Genomic DNA, 23,256 nt, shown 5'->3' on the forward strand with positions numbered 1-23,256 from the left:
ATCTAAAAATGGGGAAGCGTTGTCCACCCTTGATCCATCATTACTCCGTCACACGTACAAATCCTTCCCCGAGTTCCAGTAATGGAGCGCTTAACATGCACGGGTGAACCCGCCCTTACTTCCAGGAACAATCTAGGTTGGGAGTGGGAGGAGGGATGGCCAAGTTCTTGATCTCCCTAGCCCCATCTTCACAATCCAGAGACAACCCTAGACTATTGCAAAAAAACCTCCCTTTGTTTGTCTGTGCAGTCATGATTAGACGTCAATTCCGCAGTAACCCTCTGCTTAAATGAGATTTTCTTTTGCTTCTGGAAATTGCCAAGGCCCCGCAACCAAAGTGGGGTGGAAAAGGAGTAGGAATTTACGAGACCAACTAATACACTCAGATATCAGAACTCCAAGGAGATCATTAAATAATATCAAAGGTCACTTTAAATGTGGAGGATGCACTGTCTGTCCTTAAGCTTACAAACTAAAGTGTTTCAACATCCAAAAACTAACCAAATCTGGTATCTACGACATTTTTCAAACTGTTCTACAAAAAACGTTATTTATATCATAATTTGTCCATGTAATCTATTATATGTGGGGAAAACAACACGGAGTATTGGGAGTAGAATGATAGAACACCGTTCAAAGATTAAGAATAAAATAATAGAGGCACCTATGGTACAACATTTTATAGATTGTTCACATAAACATGATGACTTTAAATTTTTGGTCATTGACAGAATCTATACAGACCCAATTTTGGGGTCCAACTGTAATTGCTACCTTTAATTGTCATCTTTTTGTCCTGGCCCTGCAAGAGTGTCTTTGACACACAGAAATTAAGGTGAGATAAAAGTGAAGATTAAAGTTTCACCGTCCACATTTCTAAAGTCAGACTTGGAGGTAACAGCAGAGGAGCGAGGCGGGTTAAAAAAACAAAGTGGCAAACGTATTTCTACCCCACCCTCCTTCTACAAATAGATCTGGCTCTGGAGACAGTACGTCATGATAGCAGCAAGGATGAATCAACTGTGTATCTATAAAAACTGTATTTAGAAAGTAAAGTGTACAAAAGTTAAGAAGAGCAAGGATTGTAGCAGAAGAATGAGGTAAAGGTCTTTTGTGATGGTCACTTAAGGCAGGGCAGATCCAAGCAGTTTTTTTTTCCCCCAGTGAGATTCTCAGGTAGTACAAACAGGTGAGATCTCCTCCCACCTGGCCACTCAGCTGTCTTGATGCATTGTTCTAGCCAGTTCCAGCCACTTGCCAACCTGGGTGGAGATTTGCTGTGGAGAGGCAGGAAGAAAAGCAGGGTTAGCCACATAGTTTATCCTTGTTCACAGAGGATGCTCTATCTTCCTGTAGCCAGGCCATTCCCAAACGGTTGCCTAAACCCTCCTTAACAGGCCATTCCCCTCATTTCATAGAATCATAGAATAGCAGAGTTGGAAGGGGCCTACAAGGCCATCTAGTCCAACCCCCTGCTCAATGGAGGAATCCACCCTAAAGCATCCCTGACAGATGGTTGTCCAGCTGCCTCTTGAAGGCCTCTAGAGTGGGAGAACCCACAACCTCCCTAAGGTCATTGGTTCCATTGTCACACTGCTCTAACAGTCAGGAAGTTTTTCCTGATGGCCAGCCGGAATCTGGCTTCCTTTAACTTGAGCCCGTTATTCCGGGTCCTGCACTCTGGGAGGATCGAGAAGAGATCCTGGCCCTCCTCTGTGTGACAACCTTTTAAGTATTTGAAGAGTGCTATCATGTCTCCCCTCAATTTACGTTATAAGGTTTGAATAATGACATTGCTATTCATTTTCCCTTATTGGGCACAATTATTTCCCATCTTCTTTCCATCATGGAACTCAAGGAGGATGTTCGTGGGCTTCCTAGGCGCCTCCCATTCAGGCCAGCCCCCAAACGTCAGGCTTTGTGGAGCAAGACGTTAACTGGGTGTTGATAGGAGGAAATGGAACGTCCTCCAAAAGGGGAATTTTGGATTCCACGACAATTCTTTGCCCGCTTGCCTCCAGCTCCCAACCTTCCTTTCCCATTCTCACCTGTCTGGCTTGGACAAGGGGCAACGGGTCCTTGGGGCTGGATGGAAACATGTTGGCACAGTGAGAAGTACCGTTGATCAATATGGCCGTCTCGGAGAGGGACTGGTTCTTGAGGACGCTCAGTACGTGCCACGGATCAATATCGCCTGGGGAGAGGGCGAAGAGAAAGAATGAGGAAGTCCGATCCAACGGGAATCTCAGAAGCGAAGGTCAAATGCAGCTTGCCACAATCTGGTTCCGGGTTGCAGCCGAACACATCTGGAGGGCGCAAGATGGGGAACCCGGGCCTAACGTTGGTCTACTCCCAGGCATAGAACGAGGCCCTTGTGCCAGCTGCTTTGAATGGGTCTGTTACTGAAATTGTTTTCAGCTGTTCAATGGATTTGAGTTTTGTATATTCTTCTTCTTTTAGGTTAAGTTTCATCGTAATTATGTCACGGTGTATCATGGTGTTGTTTGTATTTTGTTGTTGTTGAATTGTTATGAGCCCCCCAGAGAGCTTCAGCTTTTGGGCAGTATAGAAATTTATAATAAAGGGAGGAGGAGGAGGAGAAGGAGGAGGAGGAGAAGGAAGAGTAGCAAAAACTCAGGCTTCAGACCTGGATCCTAATGCCTGAATGTGCCTCTGAAATAGGTAAAATAATGACCTTTTATTAATGACCTATAATGTAAGGTTCACAAGTGGCTCCTCTATCTATCCTTAGTCCATGAGAGATGCCTTTGGCAGCTACAGGCAGTGGCACGGCTGCAGTGACAAGCACTTTGCACATGTGATCGGTTCTGCTTCCTGCAGGGCCCAGAGCTACTCACAATAGCTACTTTTTCTTTTCTCTTTTAGGGGCTGAGCTATTTTTTTTAAATGAAAAAATATACAACACAATTATTATACACAATCCATTATTATTTTAGCTACTCAACAAAAAGCACCCAGCCTAACACCAAAATATAAATATCGAAGCATGTTAAATAAATTTAGTACCAAATAGATTGAATTCTCATAACACCGCACTAAAGCATCCAGGAACAGCAGCTACTTATTCTCTGGAAAGGAAGTTCCAGAGCCCTGCCGTTCCATGGGCCAACAGGGCTCTGTCTTCCAGCTTCGGTGGGTCACGTGTCCGTGGACCCATGCTCTCTCTTCTGGAAAAGGAAAGGAACTTCTCGTGCAAGCACTGAGTCATTACTGACTCTTGGAGGGACGCCAGCTTTCACTGACGTTTTCTTGGCAGGCCTCATAGCGGGGTGGTTTGCCGTTGCCTTCCCCGGCCATTATTATCTTTCCCCCAGCTAGCTGGGTACTCATTTTACCGACCTCAGGAGGATGGAAGGCTGAGTCGACCTGAGCCGGCTGCCTGAGAACCAGCTTCTCCTGGGATCGAACTCAGGCCGTGGGGAGAGTTTCAGCTGCAGAAACTGCTGCTTTACCGCTCTGCGCCACACGAGGCTCTTCTGAGTGCCGCTAAATAAGAAATCTGTTGACACATTTCTGCAGATGGACAGGCCCACTCCCCGGTGGGAAGAAATTTCAGGGCATCCCTGTTCCTAGTCTTCATGGAGGACTTGAAAGAGTGAGCAACGCCTAGGGAATCTCAGAACCAGACTGAGGAAGAGGTCAATGGGCTGAGTTAGGATCACTAGCAGCAGGCGCCTTTCCCCCCCCCCACCCCCCAAATGGCAGAATAAATAAACGAGAAATATTAATTTGCACCACCGACAGAAGGCATCAAACTCAGTTCTTCTCGGTGCAGGATTAGGGTTACAAGTCTAACGAGAGGACCGTATACAGTTTTACTGAATTAGACGAGACACATCACAGTCTGATGGTGGTCCCGCCCCCCCGCTCATACCATTAACGAAAAGGACACGGGAGGCTTTGGGGTGGTCGGCCCCGTAGTAGTCGTTGGTGAAAGCCACCGCTTCCTGGACTCTGCGAAAAGAGATGTTGTAGACCTGCGGGCAGATGCTGAGCGAGGACGTCAGGTTCATCAGGTGGGAGAAAGGGCAGGCCGGATCATCGCAGGTCTGATCTTGAACGGGAGGAGAAACAGGGTGGGGATCAGCCAGAGTCACGGGGAAGAACGCTGTGATGGGAGACCAGGGAGGGTGGGCACCAAAGTGCCTGTGATGCTATTCACAGCTTTGGTCCTGGTGGGCATAATTTTTGAAAGAAAACAAAAACAGCCAGGAGAGTTGGTGATTCAGATTTGGACCCCAATGTGTGGGGTTCAACCCTTTGTCGATGCTGGAGTCCCAGTCTGAATCAAAACCCTCTCCACCCATCCCCCACCACACTAGGGACCAATGGGAGCTCTCCACCCACTGCATGGGCGGGGGGGGGGGGGGGAATGAAGGCCCTGTACAGGGCAGGCATCAAGACTTCACTGTCCTCTGGCCCTGGTGATCACAGTGGGAGGAGCGAGACGTACATCAGAAGAGCCCTGCTGGATCAGAACAAGAGTCCATCTAGTCTAGCATTCCGTTCACGGAGCTGTCAACCAGATGCCCGTGGGAAACCCACACGAGTGCAAAAGACCATGTTCCCCAGCAACAGGGGTACATTGGCACATTGCCTCTAATCTAGGAGGTCACAAACAGCCATCAGGACTGGTAGCCATGGACTGCCGCCGCCTCCAAGAATTTGTCTAACCCCCCTTTTAAAGACATCCAAATTGGTGGCCATCGCTGTGTCTTGTGGCAGTGAATCCCACAGTTTAACTATGCACTGTGTGAAGGACAACCATCTGTCAGGGATGCTTTAGGGTGGATTCCTGCATTGAGCAGGGGGTTGGACTCGGTGGCCTTGTAGGCCCCTTCCAACTCTGCTATTCTATGATTCTATGATTAAGGAGCATTTCCTTTTATCTGTCGTGAATCTCCCACCCATCAGCTTCATGGGATAACCCCACTGGGTTCTAATATTACGAGCGGGAGAAAAAGGTCTCCTTATCCACATTTTCCACACCGCGCAGAATTTTGTACAGCTCTATCAGGTCTCAGTTGTCTTTTTCCTAAGCTGAACAGTTGTAAATTTTCCTCGTAGGTTTTGCAGCCCCCTTAACCCTGCCCTGCTCATCAGTCCGTTTAGTCTCTACGCCACAACTCAAGGGGACCCACCGTGAATTGAACCAGCCCCACATGTGACACAGAGAACACTGGAATCGGGCCTTCACAGGGAATCATCAAGGCGCATGGATGATGTGATGGAGAAGGGTGAAGATGACAGGGGTGACTTACAGTATCCGAACTCTGTACATGTCTGGAAGAACCACTGCCTCAGCATGCTGGCCTCGGTGACCCGGGTATCGCGCAGTACTTTCAGCCAATCCGCAAAAGAATAGTCCATGCATGGACCTCCCAGGGTTTTAATAAACCTCTAACAGAAACAAAAGGAGCCATTTAACAGGGCTTCGTGGAAACGTTGGTTCCATCCCGCAAACTATTCTGATGTGCTAGTGCAGCCGCCCCCCACAACACGGTGCTCTGCAGATGTTTCGGACTACAACTCCCACCATCCCCAACCAGCCAGGGGATGATGGGAATTATAATCCAACGCACCGGAAGGGCGCCAGGTTGGAGAAGGCACAGGATTGTGCCAGTGCCAATTTTCCTCTATGGTGCGTCTAGGAAAAGGAGTCAAGAGCTCTTTGCTTGTCTCAGAAGAGGCATTCCTGATGGATTGAAGGAAGAGGAGGAGGTTGGACTCGATGACCTTTTAGGTCCCGTCCAACTCTATGATTCTATGAGAAGGAATGCCTCTTCCCAGGGGGAGACTGCCACTCATGGAGGCCCTCTGAATCTAAGCAAAGGTTTTCAATTAATTAACTAATGTTGCTGATGTATTAATAATGTTAACGTTCCCGATAAATTGGACTACAACTCCCCCAATATTCACAGCCAGCTTGATGGGACTTGTAATCCAAAATATCTGGTGATCATCAGATTGGCAAAGGCTGATTTAGGGCCGGGGGGGGGGGGGGCGGGGAGAGGATAAATGGGCCACTGCTGAAAAGTCAGGGAACCCTGGAAAGGTATCCTGTCTACTCACCCCTGCAAATAAGATCACAAAAGTTACGAGATTGCAGAGTTTTTTTACTAGTCTGCTGGGGGCCAGCAGAGGCAGGATGGAGAGCCACATTCCTACGCTGGGCCTGGAGGATGGGGCATCCCCCCTCTTGCAGCCTACTTGGTTTATATGCTGGACAGCGAGGATAGATGGAGATTGCTCGCCTGCATGGAAATCCCGGTCACCCAGGGCGACCAGACGGGAACTGAAATGCAAAGCCATCTTACATCGTTCACGGTGACAAGCCTCTGGTAGGTGGAGCCAGTTCTGTTGTTGGTCATAACGCTACATAGGTCGGCCACAGTGGGCAAGAACGAGAAAGCACCGTTGTACTGCACGGCACCCATGAAGATGTCAGCCAGGTTGTAGAGCAACTGCACAGAGTCGTCCATCCCCTCCAGTGGCTCGCAGGAACGGAAGTCCTTGGCTAGCTTGGCAAGCTGCCTGGCACGGACCAGGTTGTCCACGGTGGAAAAGGCCTCAGTCACTGCTGCCAGGCACTACAAGGAGAGCAAAAACAGTCACACGGTGCCAGCCGGATTTCAAATGAAACTCTGTTCAGGGCCTGGCAAGCTCTGGATACATCTCCTCCTTGAAACGAGGGTGAGCAGGGGGGTCTGGAAACAAAGCCCTATGGGGAGAGACTGGAAGAACTGGGCATGTTTAGCCTGGAGAAGACGGAGGGGAGACATGAGAGCACTCTTCAAAGACTTAAAAGGTTGTCACACAGAGGAGGGCCAGGATCTCTTCTCGATCCTCCCAGAGTGCAGGACACGGAATAACGGGCTCAAGTTACAAGAAGCCAGATTCCAGCTGGACATCAGGAAAAACTTCCTGACTGTTAGAGCAGTACGACAATGGAACCAATCACCTAGGGAGGTGGTGGGCTCTCCCACACTAGAGGCCTTCAAGAGGCAGCTGGACAGCCCTCTGTCAGGGATGCTTTAAGGTGGATTCCTGCACTGAGCAGGGGGTTGGACTTGATGGCCTTATAGGCCCCTTCCAACTCTATTCTGTGATTCTTTGATTCTGTCCTAGCAACCATCTAGGAAGGAGGCCTAAGTTATTATCCCCATGTCGCGTTTGCCACTTGCTTAAGGCCACCCAGAGGGTGTGCAGCAAGGGCTGACCCAGAGGGTTCCTGGAGCTCGCCACTCACGCTCTTTCACCGACAGGCGCTCTAGGAAGGAGCGTGGAGGCCTTGCGGGTTTCCCGGCAGGCAACAGCTGCAGCACTGCCCTTAGAAGCTCACCACGGATGGCCAAACCTGTGATCGTTTTCTTTTTTAAGGTTAAAAAACTCACCTCTTTGGAGCCATAAATGACTGGATTTTAAGGTTAAAAAACTCACCTCTTTGGAGCCATAAATGACTGGATTTGAGAGACTTGCAGCAACAACCTAAAAAGAACAGGAGCCAACGGGACGAGGTTTAGGGACAGGGGAATAAACCGAGGAAACTTACAAGTTTCTCCCCTTGGCCAGCCTAACCCAGTACTGTCTATGCTGATGGGCAATGGCTCTTCGGGGTCTCCGGAAGGGATCTCTCTCCCTCCTGCTGGAATACCAGGCAATGAACTTAGGACCTTCTGCCCACCAAATGCTCACTCTACCACTAAGTTTGGGGATGGAGGGCCGGATCTCCTGCAGCCGCGATCAACAGAGATTGGTTTTCACACCAAAGCGACAGCAGCCAAGTTCCTGAGCCTTAAATATATATACAGTAGACCTCACCTTGTCGTAGCCCGTGAAATCCACCTGGGCTTTGACTGGGGCAGAGGAAGCGACGGCGGCAAAAACCAGATGGGGATACTGGAACAGAAAGACGTACAGTATTTTTTTTTCCTCTTGGGATCCTCTAACGCAGCCTTCTCCCCTACCAACCTGCCCGGTCACTGAGGTCATCCGAGGGCCTGCTCCTGATGGTTCCACCTAGATCCATCCTCCGATTGGAATCCACCAGGGGAAGAGCCTTCAGCGTGGTGGCCCCCCTCCTGTGGAACTCCCTGCCTCTGGAGGTCAGGCAGGCGCCAACCTTGTACTCCTTTCGGAGCCTCCTGAAAACATCTTTATTCCAAGAAGCCTTTCTTTAACATGCAGCCTTGGATTACTGTGTTGTTGTGGGTTTTTTGCTTCTTTTTAAATTTTGTTTTAACTGTTTTATTTTCATTTTACCTTGTACACCGCTCCGAAATTTTTCAATGGGGAGCGGTATATAAATATTCTAAATAAATAAATAAATAAAGGAGGTCCCAAAACATCCAGTCAGCTCCTACAAGAGGCCCTCAGGGTCCTACCTTGAGTCTAAACCAGGCAGCCAGGTTGCCGGGGTAGGAGCCTCCGAAGCAAATCCAGGTGGTGTTCTCTGCCAGCTTGTACTTCTGGATGACGAAGCGATGGAAGGAAAGGAGGTCGGTCAAACTGCGAAGGGAGAAGATTTGCAAGCAAAGGTTTGCAAACGAGGGTAGAGAGGGGATCCCCCAAACACCCCCGAACTGCCCTGACCATATCCTTAAAAGTGGGTGATGAAAAAAGAGATCTCTTTATACGTGTGCTTGCCGAAAGCGCAACTGACTTGCTGAAAGCGCAAATGACGAACAGCGAGGAAAGGAGCAGAAGGGAGGAGCCATTCCAATTACTAGGGTGACCCTATGGAAAGGAGGACCGGGCTCCTGTATCTTTAACAGCTGCATAGAGAAGGGAATTTCAGCAGGGGCTATTTGTAGGCGCGCAGCACCTGGTGAAATTCCCTCTTCGTCACAACAGTTAAAGATGCAGGAAGCATCACTCCCAATCCAGAGTTGGGACACAACCCAACAATTCCCTTTTCGTATAGCTTAAAACTCTGTCCCTTCCAGAACCCACCATTCCGCTCAAGGAGAGGATAAGCGTGGAACGTTGTGTTCAGTCTCCCAGCAATCTCCACTTTTCATTTAAAATAATAATAATTTGTCTCATTATTTGGTTCATTGCTTTTGTAGTCATTTATATTTAAACAAGGAAGGGTTTTTTTTAAAAAAAAAGAACACCAAGTTTCTAGCCCTCAAGGCCATGAAAACAGGCTTGAAAATACATAGGCCCTGCCTGAAGAGAAAGTACCAGGTGTGTGTGAATGAGTTTCCTCGGGGTCAGAGGATGGAGCTTTGGTAGCCCCCATAACTACAACAAAATGTGGAAAATAAACCAAAATATGCCAACGAGCTGAAATTTGTGTGCTGGATGCAGATAGTTACGGATACCCTTAGCACAAAACAGGGCACTGCACTACCACCACCACCTGCTCCCCATAACACCTGAATTGTAGGCCAGGTGCCGACTCACGCTTGCTGGCTGGTCAGGAACTGGAGGTTGTGGTCCTCCAGCCCATCCGGATTGATGCTGGCGCCATAGAAACGGTGCTCGAGGGCCACGACCAGCGCGCCGTACTTTTCGGCCATCTCCACGTGATGCCCTGCAATCCAGACAAGACCCAGAAGCAGGTCCATCAGGGTCATCTTGTTAGAAATATTGATGATGCGTCTACATAGAGCAAACATTCTACCAGTATTTTTTTATTTTATTTTTATTTATTTAAGGATTTTTATGCCGCCATTCAGCCAAAAAAGGCTCTCATGGTGGCTTACAAAGGTATTTCTTGACAGTCCCTGCCCACAGGCTTACAATCTAAAAGACATGACACAAAAGGAAAGGGGATTGGGAGGGAGGAGGAGGAGGGGGAAAAGGATAAAGTGGGAGGGGGAATTTCTGCTCTATTCCAGAAAAAGGATTATAAAAAGGTTGTAAAAAGGCAGTTAACTGCTCTTCTCTTCGTCGTCTGTATTAAGAAAAGGACAGACTGTGTTTTGTAGTCTCTCGTTATTTGTTGATGTATTCATTACTACTTTCTTCAAGCTCATCATAAAGAAACAGTTTAATATACATCTGGTCAAGTATATCCTGTTGCAGCTACCTTTCTCTCTGCTAATTAAAAGTGATAAATCTCCCATGTAACGTGAAGAGATACAGTATGTCACATATAACTCCTAACAGAGTTATATATGTTTAGGCCACAGCTAGACCTAAGGTTTATCCTGGAATCATCCAGGGTTCGCCCCTGACTGAGTACTGGATCCCCTGTGTGTCACCTAGATGAACAGGTTTGACCCCTGGACGATCCAGGGATAAACCTTAGGCCTAGCTATGGCCATAGTTTCTAATATATCTGACCAAATCAAACCACAGGCCTTCCGGGGAGAAAGGAATGGCAGAGATTTGATGATCATAGAATCATAGAATAGCCGAGTTGGAAGGGGCCTGCAAGGCCATCAAGTCCAACCCCCTGCTCAATGCAGGAATCCACCCTAAAGCATCCCTGACAGATGGTTGTCCAGCTGCCTCTTGAAGGCCTCTAGTGTGGGAGAGCCCACAACCTCCCTAGGTAACTGATTCCATTGTCGTACTGCTCTAACAGTCAGGAAGTTTTTCCTGATGTCCAGCTGGAATCTGGCTTCCTTTAATTTGAGCCCGTTATTCCGTGTCCTGCACTCTGGGAGGATCAAGAAGAGATCCTGGCCCTCCTCTGTGTGACAACCTTTTAAGTATTTGAAGAGTGCTCTCACGTCTCCCCTCCATCTTCTCTTCTCCAGGCTAAACAGGCCCAGTTCTTTCCGTCTCTCTTCATAGGGCTTTGTTTCCAGACCCCTGATCATCCTGGTTGCCCTCCTCTGAACACGCTCCAGCTTGTCTGCGTCCTTCTTGAATTGTGGAGCCCAGAACTGGACACAATACAAAAGAGGAGGCCTAACCAGGGCCGAATAGAGAGGAACCAGTACCTTACGGGATTTGGAGCATCCAAAGACTGGTGAGCATCCCAAGTAGACCCCAAAAGGAGAGAAACATTTCAGGATGCAAAGATTTTGCCTTGCATTTCAGCCTTTTTAAAAATTATTTTTAAGACCTTCTTCAAGGGCTTATAAAAACATCTGCAGTCACCAGTGAATTACAGCAGAAGACATTTTATTATAAGCCTCTCTGCAGATGTTTTTATTATCCCTTGGAAGAAGGCCTTTAAAAAGAAGCCAAAGCATGGCTTCTTCCACCAATAAAAGCATTTATCTTCCACCAATAAAATCTTTGCATCCTGAGACGTTGCTCTCGTTTCAGAGATCTTATGATCACCTGGTGATCTCTTGACGCTCTTGGGATGTAGGTTGTGATGTTTCAAGACGCCGTCTCTCTGCGTTTCCGTTAGCCAAGAGCGTTTTTTTCTCTCTGCTTAATTGACAACGAACAATTTTCAAGGGAGATTACAGCTGCGTAGGAAAAAAATCAATGTACTGGTGACCGTATCACTGTCAATAATCACATGTAAAATGAAGATAACAAGTATTTAAAAACCTTTAATATACTGAGCAATATAGCTACTCTGTATAGTTCAAGTATATATAAAAACAACTATATAGTATTGCATAAAAAACGTCAATAGGAACCATGAAGAACAAAAAACCAATAAAAAAACCAAACGTGTTTCAACCATGCAAGGTCTTCTTCAGTGGTCTGATAAAATATACATGTACATAAAGTGTCGAGAGATATTTTTGAATCGTCATAGCCTAAAAGTCAATATAATTTGATATATAATATAATTTGATATTCTCTTGACTTTTGAGCCTCGTGTGGCGCAGAGCGGTAAAGCAGCAGTTTCTGCAGCCGAAACTCTCCCCACGGCCTGAGTTCGATCCCAGCGGAAGCTGGTTTCAGGCAGCCAGCTCGGGTCGACTCAGCCTTCCATCCTCCCAAGGTGGGTAAAATGAGTACCCAGCTAGCTGGGGAAAAGGTAATAATGGCCGGGGAAGGCAACGGCAAACCACCCCGCTATAAGGCCTGCCAAGAAAACGTCAGTGAAACCTGGCGTCCCTCCAAGAGTCAGCAATGACTCAGTGCTTGCACGAGAGGTTCCTTTCCTTTTTCCTTGACTTTAAGGCTATGACGATTCAAAATTCTCGACGCTTTATGTACATGTATATTTTATCAGACCACTGAAAAAGACCTTGCATGGTCGAAACGCGTTTGGTTTTTTATGGTTTTTTTGTTCTTCATTGTTCCTGTTGATGTTTTTATGCAATACTATATAGTTCTTTTATATATACTTGAACTATACAGAGTAGCTATATTGCTCAGTATATTAAAGGTTTTTAAATACTTCAGTTATCTTCATATTACATGTGATTATTGACAGTGATACGGTCACCAATACATCCACCCCGTTTTCCCATCTCACTGTCTTAATTGTAAGGGGTCAGGATAAGCTTTTCAACTTATTTGTGGAAAAAAAATCAATGCCCCACATACTGCAACACACACATCCCCCACCCCCACCCCAAAAAACCCTTCACATCAGTTAAACTTAGAGAAAAGTTGTGGCGATGCAGATGAGCGGGAAAGAAAGAGGGAGGGAGGGAGAAGTATTTTTTGGCCTTCCTAAATGTTGATAACTCCCAGGTCTTCTCCAGGTCTTCCAAGCATGTGTTAAAGCCATTTCTTCCATAGTCTCCACAACCCAGATATTTGGCTCAACCTAGTAGCACCTACCTGACAGCACAGAATATTCCATTAATTCGCTTTCGCCTCCAATGTAGAGGAAGACGGGACCTTTGCGTTGCCAGAACTTCCGATTAACCCAGAAGCGCTGTGGATTGCAGGGAGACAAGGAAAAGGGGTCAGTCCTTGGGTATAAAGGCAGAGGTGAAGTGACACCCCCCACACACACACTTACAAGGGACGTCTTCGATCTGATTTTCGTCAACCAATCAGGGAGTCTTTTTTGTCAGAACTCAAGGGTGGGTGGGTAAAAACTCTTCAAATAAATAAGCCATGTTTTATTAAGCAGTCCCAAGTATGTCCTGTTTTATAGCCAGTGCTTTGCTGGATGTAAAAAATAAGCCAGAAACCTCAGTCAGAACTGAACTGTGGTTCCTTTCGTTTTGACCCATCATGGCTACAGCTTTTAAGTCTTTCCGTGCAACCCTATAAGTGCTTGGGAATTTCAAGCCACAGGAATTATTCTTAATTATTTTCATGATCATGTTCAACATCTCTCTTTTCTCGCTCACGGCGTTTTTTTCTAGATGAACAGGACCGGCTTTGCCAAGTCATGGCTGTCTTTTACCGATTCAGAAATTTCCTGACTATTGAACGTGTTTGAAGTATGACTGCTTTCTGGATGTTGGTGTGGATGTATTTTGATGGGCCAAGTTTCTGAAGGTTTTCTGTAAAAAAAAAATTTGATGCGATGCCGGTGACTGATGTGACCAACAGAATAATTGTAACCTTTTCCTATTGCCATAGCAATTTATCTTCCATAGCCAATAGTGTATAAATATGCATATTTTCCTCTTTTCCTCTTCTACATTTTTGTCATTAGATATTGCTACGTCAATGAGGTAGGTGTGTTTTTCTTTTTAGTTTATGACTGTTAGGTCTGCTCGATTGCAAAGTATTGTCTTGTTCGTATGAATGGTTCTGTCCAGTATGTTTCATGACCTGTATTTTCCAAGATTGTTTGAGGTGAGTATGTATAGTATGGTGTACGTTCTTTGATGAAGTTGAATTAGATGGCGAATTATTTTTGTAGCTGTATTGTCTGTCCATATAATAATAATGGGGAGAACACCTTGATCATTAGAGACCACACCTGCAGTCTGACCACTTCCAGCTGAACCAGGCCCCAGTTTAGAGAACTCCAACTGGTCACTTTCAGCTCTTCTGTTCTCCCTCCTTTGGCCCTTTTGTCGTGCCTTGGCTCGACCCAGGGTCAAATTTCGATGGCCAGCACCTTGGGACAAGAACCTGCCTTTTCCTGCCCACTGCTAGCTCTGGCCCTTGACTGAAGACCCCCATGGGCGAAAAGGTTCTTCACAGAAAATGCCACCTACTCAGCCCTGTTCTATAGTTTCCATCATGTTATCATTATAAATAGTGTTGTATTCAGGCACGGTGAATTATTATTATTATTATTATTATTATTATTATTATTATTATTTGTATCCCGCCTTTTGCCCAATGCTGGGCCTCAAGGCGGCCTTACAAAGTTTAAAATATACATGGGGGGGGAGAGGGAAACAAAACCATAAACAATTAAAAAAATACACAACAAAATTATAAGACATTAACATAGATGGAGGGCTGGATTATTCTCCAAAGGCCTGCTTGAACAAAAAAGTTTTAGCCTGCTTCCGAAAGCCCATCAAGGAGGGAGCCAGCCTAGCTTCCCCGGGAAGAGAGTTCCAGAGCACCGGAGCAGCCACCGAGAAGGCCCTCTCCCATGTTCCCACCAAGCGTGCCTGTGAAGAAGGTGGGACTGAAAGAAGGGCTTCTCCAGAAGATCTCAAAGCACGGGCAGGCTCATAAGGGAGAATATGTTCTAGCAAAATGCCACCGTTTCACAGCAGAGGGACACTCCTCACACGGTAAGGAAAGAACAGCTGTGAGCAGGGAGCAGACACAAAGCTACCAGGACGTGCTCAGACATCCCCCACCTGTAGCCATCGCTTACCTGGTTGAACGTGCGGGAATCCTGCCAGTTGAAGTGGTCGAGCGGTTGACGGATGCTGCCACTGTCAAGGAAGTGCCATGCCCTTGGGCCCGGCCCCTGGGCCAGCAGTTGCAAGCGACCGTAGGCCTCTTTCATGGCGTGTTTCTCTTGGAGCCGCAGGACGTACTGGCGGAAGAGCCAGAAATTTTTACCTGGAGGGAGAGAACAGAAAGCTGGCTGAAGTTGGGCATTTCTGCACGATGTCAGACTCTGCACTTTTCCACGCGGTAAAGTTAAAGAGTCTAGCGGCACCTTGCACAGGCTGGCCCTGCCATTAGGTAAAACGAGACCACCGATTTGGGGTATCATGAAATGGCAGCACGTTCTTGGTTACTTCAATTATTATTGTATTATGAGTGCCAGAAAGAGGGAGAGGTTCTTGGGGTGGGGGTCTCTTTGCCTAGGATGCCAAAATAACATGACTAGCTTTGAGTAACGTTCTCCGTGATCTGTGGGGCAGGAGAGGAGGTACCATCTGCTGCTTGGCTCAGGCCCCAACAGGTCTTAGTTCTGATTGGGATTATCTGTTTATTCATTACATTTATTACTTATTATTATTGATTACATTTATATACTGCCCCATAGCCGAAACTCTCTGGGCAGTTTACAAACGTTCAAAACAGTGAGCATTAAAAACAAATATACAAAATTTAAAACCATAAAAAGCATAAAATACAAACAAAAACAGACAATACCCGTTTAAATCAACTATTCTGGGGTCAGTTATACCCCACTTCTCCTCCAAGGATCTTGGAAACAGCGTTTTCCCCCTCATCCAATCCACACAACAACCCTGCGAGGTAGGTTATGGGGAGAGGGTGGCTGGCCCAAGGGCGCCCAGTGAGCTTTGTGGCAGAATGGGGAGTGGAAGCTGGGTCTCCCCATCTCCTTGACCGTGCTGCTCACTCACCTGCATGCAATTCCTTGTCGCCCAGGGCGAGTGCTCATGAGGCTGCTTTAGAAACATTCTATTAGTGCCATGTTCTGTTGTTAGCTGGCTAATGTTAAATAGAAATGTTTCCTTGCTTGTTTCATTTATAGTCATAGAATCATAGAATTGTAGAGTTGGAAGGGGCCTCTAAGGCCATCTAGTCCAACCCCCGGCTCATTGCAGGATTCCACCCTAAAGCATCCCTGACAGATGGTTGTCTAGCTGCCTCTTGAATGCCTCCAGTGTGGGAGAGCCCACCACCTCCCTAGGTCACTGGTTCCATTGTCGTACTGCTCTAACCGTCAGGAAGTTTTTCCTGATGTCCAGCCAGAATCTGGCTTCCTGTAACTTGAGCCCGTTATTCCCTATCCTGCACTCTGGGAGGATCAAGAAGAGATCCTGGCCCTCCTCTGTGTGACAACCTTTTAAGTATTGGAAGTGTTATCATGTCTCCCCTCAATCTGTCTCTTCTCTCAGGCATTTAGCAATATGTAATGAGCCTAGGTCTGTTTTTTGGCTCATTGTTTGTCAAATTGTTATAGTGGTTTTAAATGTATGTGCATTTTGCATGTTCTTGTGGTTTTAAATTTTTGTATATTGTTTTTAAGTGTTTTCATCTTATATGAACTGCCCAGAGAGCTTCGGCTATGGGGCAGTACACAAATGCAATAAATAAATAAATAAATAAATAAATAAATAAATAAAATCTTCTCTTCTCTGGGCTAAACATGCCCAGTTCTTTTAGTCTCTCCTCATAGTCTGCCTTTTCCTCCAAGGAATCCAAAGTGGAACACACTTTGTGCCTACTCCGAGGGAAGCTCAGAGGATGGCAACAAGGGAGAGGGCCTTTTCAGTGGTGGCCCCCCAATTATGGAACGATCTCCCCGATGAGGCTTGCCTGGCACCAACATTGTTATCTTTTTGGCGCCAGGTCAAGACTTTTCTCTTCTCCCAGGCATTTAACAGCATTTAACAATATATGCTAAGTTTTTTTTTTAAAAAAAAAATGGACCCCAGAACTGTTGTTTAAATGGATACTGCTGTTTTATACCGTTGTTTTTATATTTTTGATGGTTTTAAATTTTGTATACTTTTTAATGTTCACTGTTATTAACTTTTGTAAACCGCCCAGAGAGCTTCGGCTGTGGGGCGATATTTAAATTAAATAAACATATGAATAAATACATGCTCTTCCTTGTCTCCATTTTATCCTCACAATGACCCTGCGAGGTAGCTTAGGTGGAGTCTCATGGACTGGCCCAAAGTCACCCACTGAGTTTCACGGCCGAGTGAAGACTTAGGTGTAGCACAGCCTTCCTCAACCGGGGCGCTCCAGATGTGTTGGACTACAACTCCCAGAATGCCCCAGCCAGCTGGCTGGGGCATTCTGGGAGATGCAGTCCAACACATCTGGAGCGCCCCCGGTTGAGGAAGGCTGGTGTAGCAGGTTGTTGCACCGACTCAAACCTGACTGAGCAGGGGCAAAAACGAGACAAAAGAAATATTTGCATACAACAGAAGTGACGCTTCCATCCAGCCATATTCAACCCTCTCAGAAAGGATGGGGCCTGTTTCCAGCCACAGTGGGGGATGGAAAGTTATATTAAGGTTGCTTTTTGAGAACTGAAACTGCCTAGATGGAGCCAAGCGAGGGAATGCGCTTTGCTGATTCTCCATCAAGCGAAACCGCTCCGCTCCGACTTCTGGCTTCCAAGAAGCGACATTCAGCGAAAAATGAGATGTAAAAGCAGCTGACTCCTGCAAGTTAGTTTCCTGTTAGCAGCAAGACATACTCAGCGTCAGCTTTCCTCAGTAGAGGCTGGTGGCTCTGATGTCAGTGGGGTGGTGAATCCGCTCCGGGTTTCAGTCAGAAGCGGCCAGAACTCTAAAGGAGATCTCTAAGATGTGGAACTTAAGATCCGGACCTTAAGATCATCTACAGGGGCCCTTCTCCGTGAGCCCCTGCCAAAGGAAGTGAGGCAAGTGGCTACTAGGAGGAGGGCTTCCTCCGCTGTGGCACCCCGGCTGTGGAATGAGCTCCCCAGAGAGGTCTGCCTGGCACCTACACTGTACTCCTTTCGTCGCCAGCTGAAGACCTTTTTATTCTCTCAGTATTTTAACACTTCATTTTAACTTAAATTTAAATTTTACTGTTTTAACTCTGTATTTTAATCTTATATCAATTTTGCTGCGTGGTTTTTATACTGTATTTTGTATTTGTGCTTTTAACCTGTTGGTTGTTTTATTATGGTTTTAATTTTTGCGAACCGCCCAGAGAGCTTCGGCTATTGGGCGGCATAAAAATGTAATAAATAAATAAATAAATAAAAATAAACTTCCTATAACTGAAGTGACCAGTGAATTGTAGTAGGAGACATGTATTATAAGAATTTCTGCAGATATTTTGATAACCCCCTGAACAAGTCCTGAACTTTTTTAAAAAATAAATAAATAGCTGGGCTTTTTACAAATAAAACCTTCGTTCTGGCATCCCGAGACATTTCTCTCCAATTCCGAGTATAGAAATGCGACAAATAAATACAGAATCAATTTCTGCCTGCCCCGTTGCTCAGGGACGCAAGGCAGCGTGAGTGGAGTCCTTACCTGGCAATCTCTCATCCAGACGCTGGCCTGGCCGCAAAAAGGTGACTGCATCATCAGGTGACTTCACAGCAAAGGTGAGAACCTCTCCCCCCTGCCCCAGGGCTGCATTCCTCCAGCACAGCCTTCCTCAACCTGGGGCGCTCCAGATGTGTTGGACTGCATCTCCCAGAATGCCCCAGCCAGAGGCTGGGGCATTCTGGGAGTTGTAGTCCAACACATCTGGAGCGCCCCAGGTTGAGGAAGGCTGCTCCAGCAGAAATCTGTCGTGGCCACATGGACGTGGCCCATTCAGTGGGCCGTTTTGAGCCTGCTGCTTCTCCTACACACAGCAGAAGGAAGCGGCCACTTCCGTCTTTAAAACTGTCGGACTTACTGCGGTGTGTGTTTTTTGTCGCGGGAAGAAGGCTAGAAGGGGCAGGAGGCAGGCATCATCGCGACGCGCGAAAATTCTCGAGTGCCCAGCAATGAGCGGGCAACAAAACGCCCGTCTGATGGAGCTCTAGATGTTAGGGAGAGTGGCTTAATTATTGTACAAGGAAGGTGGGCCAAGGAGGCAAGATGGGGCGGCCCTGCAGGCTGCATTTGAGGTTCCCGACCCCTGCTTCAAACTACGGCCCCAGGATCTGTATCTTCACTGGGGCAGAGGATCAAAAGGAAGCAAGCAACAGGTGGTATTAAGACTGGAATCCCTCCAATGGAAGCTTTGCTCACTTTCCGCCGGCCCTGCTTCTATAGCAGGGCCACAAAATGCAGAAATTAAACAGGTGAAGCTCTTCACGGCACGTCGACCTCCACCCCATATTGGAGTCTGTGGCGTTACACCCCACAAGTCAATTCCAAATGTATGTCTGCAGTTTGTAAGTCTGTGGTTTTTAGAGTGTGGGCCTGAGTGGGCAGAGTTAGAATGTCTTGGGAGGGGGGAGGAGTGATATATAAGGGAAGGACGGAGGGGATTGAGAGAACTTTTCGGGGGGACTTGTTAGGTATTCTTAGAGTCTGTAGTGCTCTCTGTGTTTAGGATACTTAAGTTCTGGGAAATTTGAGGGTCAGTGTAGTGAGTGGTGTCTTTAGAGTGTGGTGTGCACTTAGTGGATGTATATCAATCAATACTGATAATAAAGAAAGTTCAAGAGTGATTGTGTGAGAAAAAGGAAAGCACGTATGTGAATGAGTGACAGGATTGTATGAAAGTTTTCAAAAAAGTTTTTAAATGTTGTTAGTTGAAACAAAGCTTGTGAACTTTTAAAATTATTATTATTATTAATTATTATTATTATTTATTCATATAGCACCATCAATGTACATGGTGCTGTACAGAGTAAAACAATAAAATAGCAAGACCCTGCCGCATAGGCTTACATTCTAATAAAATCATAATAAAACAATAAGGAGGGGAAGAGAATGCACCAAACAGGCAGTATAAAAGTCAGAACAAAATCAAGTTTTAAAAGCTTTAGGAAAAAGAAAAGTTTTTAGCTGAGCTTTAAAAGCTGTGATTGAACTTGTAGTTCTCAAAGGAGAATTTTGATTGTTTGTTTTAAAACTACCACAAAAATCCCACGTGTCTGTTTGGCATTTATCATCTTAAGTCTACACATTTAACACCCACTCTGACAATCATTCACCTCAGCAGGTATAACTCACAGCGCATTATTATATATATTAAGATCCTTCTCCATTTTAACCCTTTTCTCCACATAGTTTGGAGGAAGGTGGGTTTTATCCCTTGCCTCAGGTGTATCAAGCGGTGGTGCTTGGCTGGAGCAGGGAGTAGCTGCGGCCGGGTCTGGTGTTCAGAGCCTGTGTCGTGGCAGAGTCCCTTCCGTATGAGGAAAGCCTAAGTATTGGGGGCTATTTAACTTGGGGGGGGGAATGCTGACCAAGGAGAGATATGATAGAGGTTTGGAACATTCTGAACAGCCTGGAGAAAAATGAATCACCCATTGTGAAACTGAGCACCTCTTGCAGATGTCACATCACATGACCAAGGCTGAACCTTTGGACTTTTCTGTTCCTGCCTCCCCCCCCCCTCCCTTGCCTCTTCCCCCACCTAGCCTCACCCAAGAGAACTCATGAACTTGCAAAATATATTGTGGCATTTTGGCTGGTTCGAAGGAAGCCATCGCCCAACTGTGGTTTCCCCCTGCCCCTCATAGACCCATGTGGCTGTCTTTGATTTTGTCTGCATCTCTGGGCAACTCAATAAAATTGCCTAGCTTCGGTACAGTCAAAAGGAAGAATTCCTTCACACAGTGCACGATTAACCTACAGAACTCAGTGCTGCAGGCTCTCTAAACCTTTTCTTGCTGAGCGGTTTTCCAAATACCCTCCCTAAATCTGCCATTTGTCTTGCGTGCGGCAAGATCATGAGGCTATTTGACCTGATTGGGGGGTTACGGTACCCCTTACAAAGAATGTATCATCAAGGGGGATTTAGAAAAGGAAAACAACATGGAGAAACATGATTGCTAAATGGAACTTCAGTATGCAATGGCAGTCTATCTCCAAATAACTTCATTTGCCCAGGCATTTTAGCATTCTAGTCTTTTACCTCTGCTGCTTTAAATCTGTATTTTAAACCCCTACATTGCTGCTAGGTTTTATTCTGGTTCAACTTTTATATTGCAGTTTTAAGCTTTTATATTGCTTTATGCTGTTATTTGTGGTTTTAACTTTTGTGAACCGCCCAGAGAGTTCTAGCTATTGGGCAGTATAAAATGTAATAAATTAAGACCTGATGTCTGGGCTGATGTTCTCCTGCTCCGCTCGCTGGCTTCCCCAAAACATATAGCTAGCCACTGTCGGAAACAGAGCACTGGGGTGGATGGATCGTTGGTCTGATTCTACGCAGCTCATTTTATTTTTATACTCAAAACAGAGTACAGGGCTCATAGGGTCGCAGTATGGGCACATTTTTATTAGCAGGGTCGCCGATGTCCTCTGCCGGCCACCCGCCCAGAATCCCCTGTCCCTCTTGAGTTTAGATGCAATCCTCACAGTAGCTGAAGAAACATAGGATTTTCCCTGCGCACAATGTATTGCTGGTTTCCTGTTGTAATGCAAAGCAATTTGGGCAGGCTTGGTTTTGAACAGTCAATTAAGTCCCATTACAAAAAGACCTGCTCCTAATGGAAAAGAAAACTGCCAGAACTGGTTTGTTGATATGGTTCAGCATCACCGCCTGCAGTTTTGGACTCTCCTTGGGCTACGAAGACTGTCATGATGAGCGCCTGCAGTTGCAGATTCACCATGGCTAGAAGCTAGCAACTCCTTGAGTCCCAGTACTGGCAGAGCCGGCCCTACCATTAGGCCAACTAGGCAGCCCAGGGCGCAGACCTCAGAGGGGCGACAGTACTGCCCTTTAAGGGTCACCGGTTTATACAAACTAGCTGTTTTAATGTTGTGTTGCCAATGGCGGAGGTACGCATTATACCGAGTGCCCTTTAGTTCAAAACGATCTGCGTGCCAAAATATTTTCTTTTGTATTTGCGAAAGGTAATCAAAAAATTGATTATGACTTATTCTTGCAATTTGAAATAAGTTTAGCAGTTTCAAGTTTTGTGCTTTTTATTTTTTTCTACAAAACATCTGTCCTTAAAAATCGAAGTTGGCAATTTTGGGTGGGTGGGTGGCTTTGCGCACGCAAATAGCTTGCCTTGCCTAGGGCGCAAAATAGTCTGGCCCCGGCCCTGAGTACTGGGGAAAAGGCGGAATAATAATAATTAATAATAATAAATGGAGAGAGAACCGAACCCCGTTACGTGTGTGCTTGCAATGCGACCCTCATACAGACATTCAGCAAGGATGCGTGACAGAAGAGAGGGAGGGGAATGAAGGAAGACTCACCTGCCTGGGCGAGGGACAGCAGCACAAGCAGCAAGGCCGCCCCAGAGAGCCTGGAAGCGCCCATTTCTCACCCCTCTTTGCACCAAAGGAGAAGGAGCTGGTGGCAGCGCGTCCCTCCGGAAATTGAAAGAAAAAGCAAAGCAAGGCACAGAAGCGCAGCAATTTAAAAACCCCTTTCACCGCTCACATGACCAGCTCCCCACGTGGGGCCCCTCCCAGCGTCGTAAGTGGACCTCCCTGCAAGATTGCCAAGGGAGGAGTTTATCAACGCGGGTCAAAAAGCATCTCTTCTGTCTTTCCCGGACGATTGCCAGGTTTGGTTGTTGTTGTTATTATTATTTTTTTAAAAAGAAAATGCTGATCCTGTGCCTGGACAAACTTTTGTTTCCTTATCAGAGGAAAAAACTTCCCCCTGCTAAAAAAAATTAAAACAAATTCGCACGTGGGACGCTCTCGTGAATGCACAGGAGCAAAGCCAGTAGAAAAAGTTGGTGGTTGTTTTGAAAAATAAAAATACCGATCCTGTGCCTGGACAAATTTTGCTTCCTTGCCAGAGAAAAAAACTTTCCCCTGATTTTAAAAAAAAAAATCGCACGTGGGACGCTCTCTTAAATGCACAGGAACAAAGCCAGCAGAAAAAGTTGGCAACTGCAGAGAAGGGGGTGGGGGTGGGAGGTTATGGCGCATATATGGAAAGCCACGCGGATTCCCACCACGAGGTGGCGCCACAGACACGTCCAAATCTTTTGCTGAAAAGTGTGGGAGGCGGATTGGGACCGCATCGGATGCGATGGATGCAGCGCTGTTAGTCGCTTTGGCTTGCACGCCTTGCTTCTGGTAGCCCTTGCCTTTCCCAGTTCCTCCTCTCCACACAACCCACTGCCCATTTTTATTTTTATTTTCCCATCAGTAGTCTGATTTTTCCTTCTCTGTCCTCTTGTTTTGTTTTGTTTAATCTCCTTCCCCGATGAAGGGTTCTGTTGAACTAGAAAGCTTGCACAGGGCTTTGCGGCATTTTGGTTGGTCCTGAGAGAGGTGTTGCTCAACTACGAAGTTTGGATTTTTATTTCTCATGGACTGACATACCCAGCTTTTCTTCTTGATGTTGTTATTTATGTCTTTTGCTTATTCTTCTTTGCAAAACGTCACCAACTCCGATGGCACTAATAATAACTTTTGTTGCGTGTGCCTTAGA

The 23,256-nt window shown here is 46.3% G+C and overlaps 1 protein-coding gene across 1 annotated transcript; it reads right to left on the reverse strand.

Annotated features, from left to right (window-relative positions):
* Positions 1-678: 678 nt before the first annotated feature.
* PRSS16 (serine protease 16) lies at positions 679-22,162 on the reverse strand. Its single transcript, XM_063139797.1, has 12 exons — positions 22,062-22,162; positions 14,642-14,832; positions 12,679-12,775; positions 9,430-9,559; positions 8,406-8,529; positions 7,843-7,920; positions 7,462-7,509; positions 6,339-6,611; positions 5,283-5,421; positions 3,896-4,075; positions 2,049-2,194; positions 679-1,277 (listed from the first exon to the last, which is right to left on the reverse strand). Exons 1-12 carry the CDS (start codon positions 22,123-22,125, stop codon positions 1,215-1,217), a joined length of 1,533 nt encoding a protein of 510 aa, XP_062995867.1. The 5' UTR covers positions 22,126-22,162; the 3' UTR covers positions 679-1,214.
* Between the last annotated feature and the right edge of the window lie 1,094 nt (positions 22,163-23,256).

This window comes from Elgaria multicarinata, chromosome 13, assembly GCF_023053635.1.
Source record: "Elgaria multicarinata webbii isolate HBS135686 ecotype San Diego chromosome 13, rElgMul1.1.pri, whole genome shotgun sequence".
Taxonomy (NCBI): domain Eukaryota; kingdom Metazoa; phylum Chordata; class Lepidosauria; order Squamata; family Anguidae; genus Elgaria; species Elgaria multicarinata.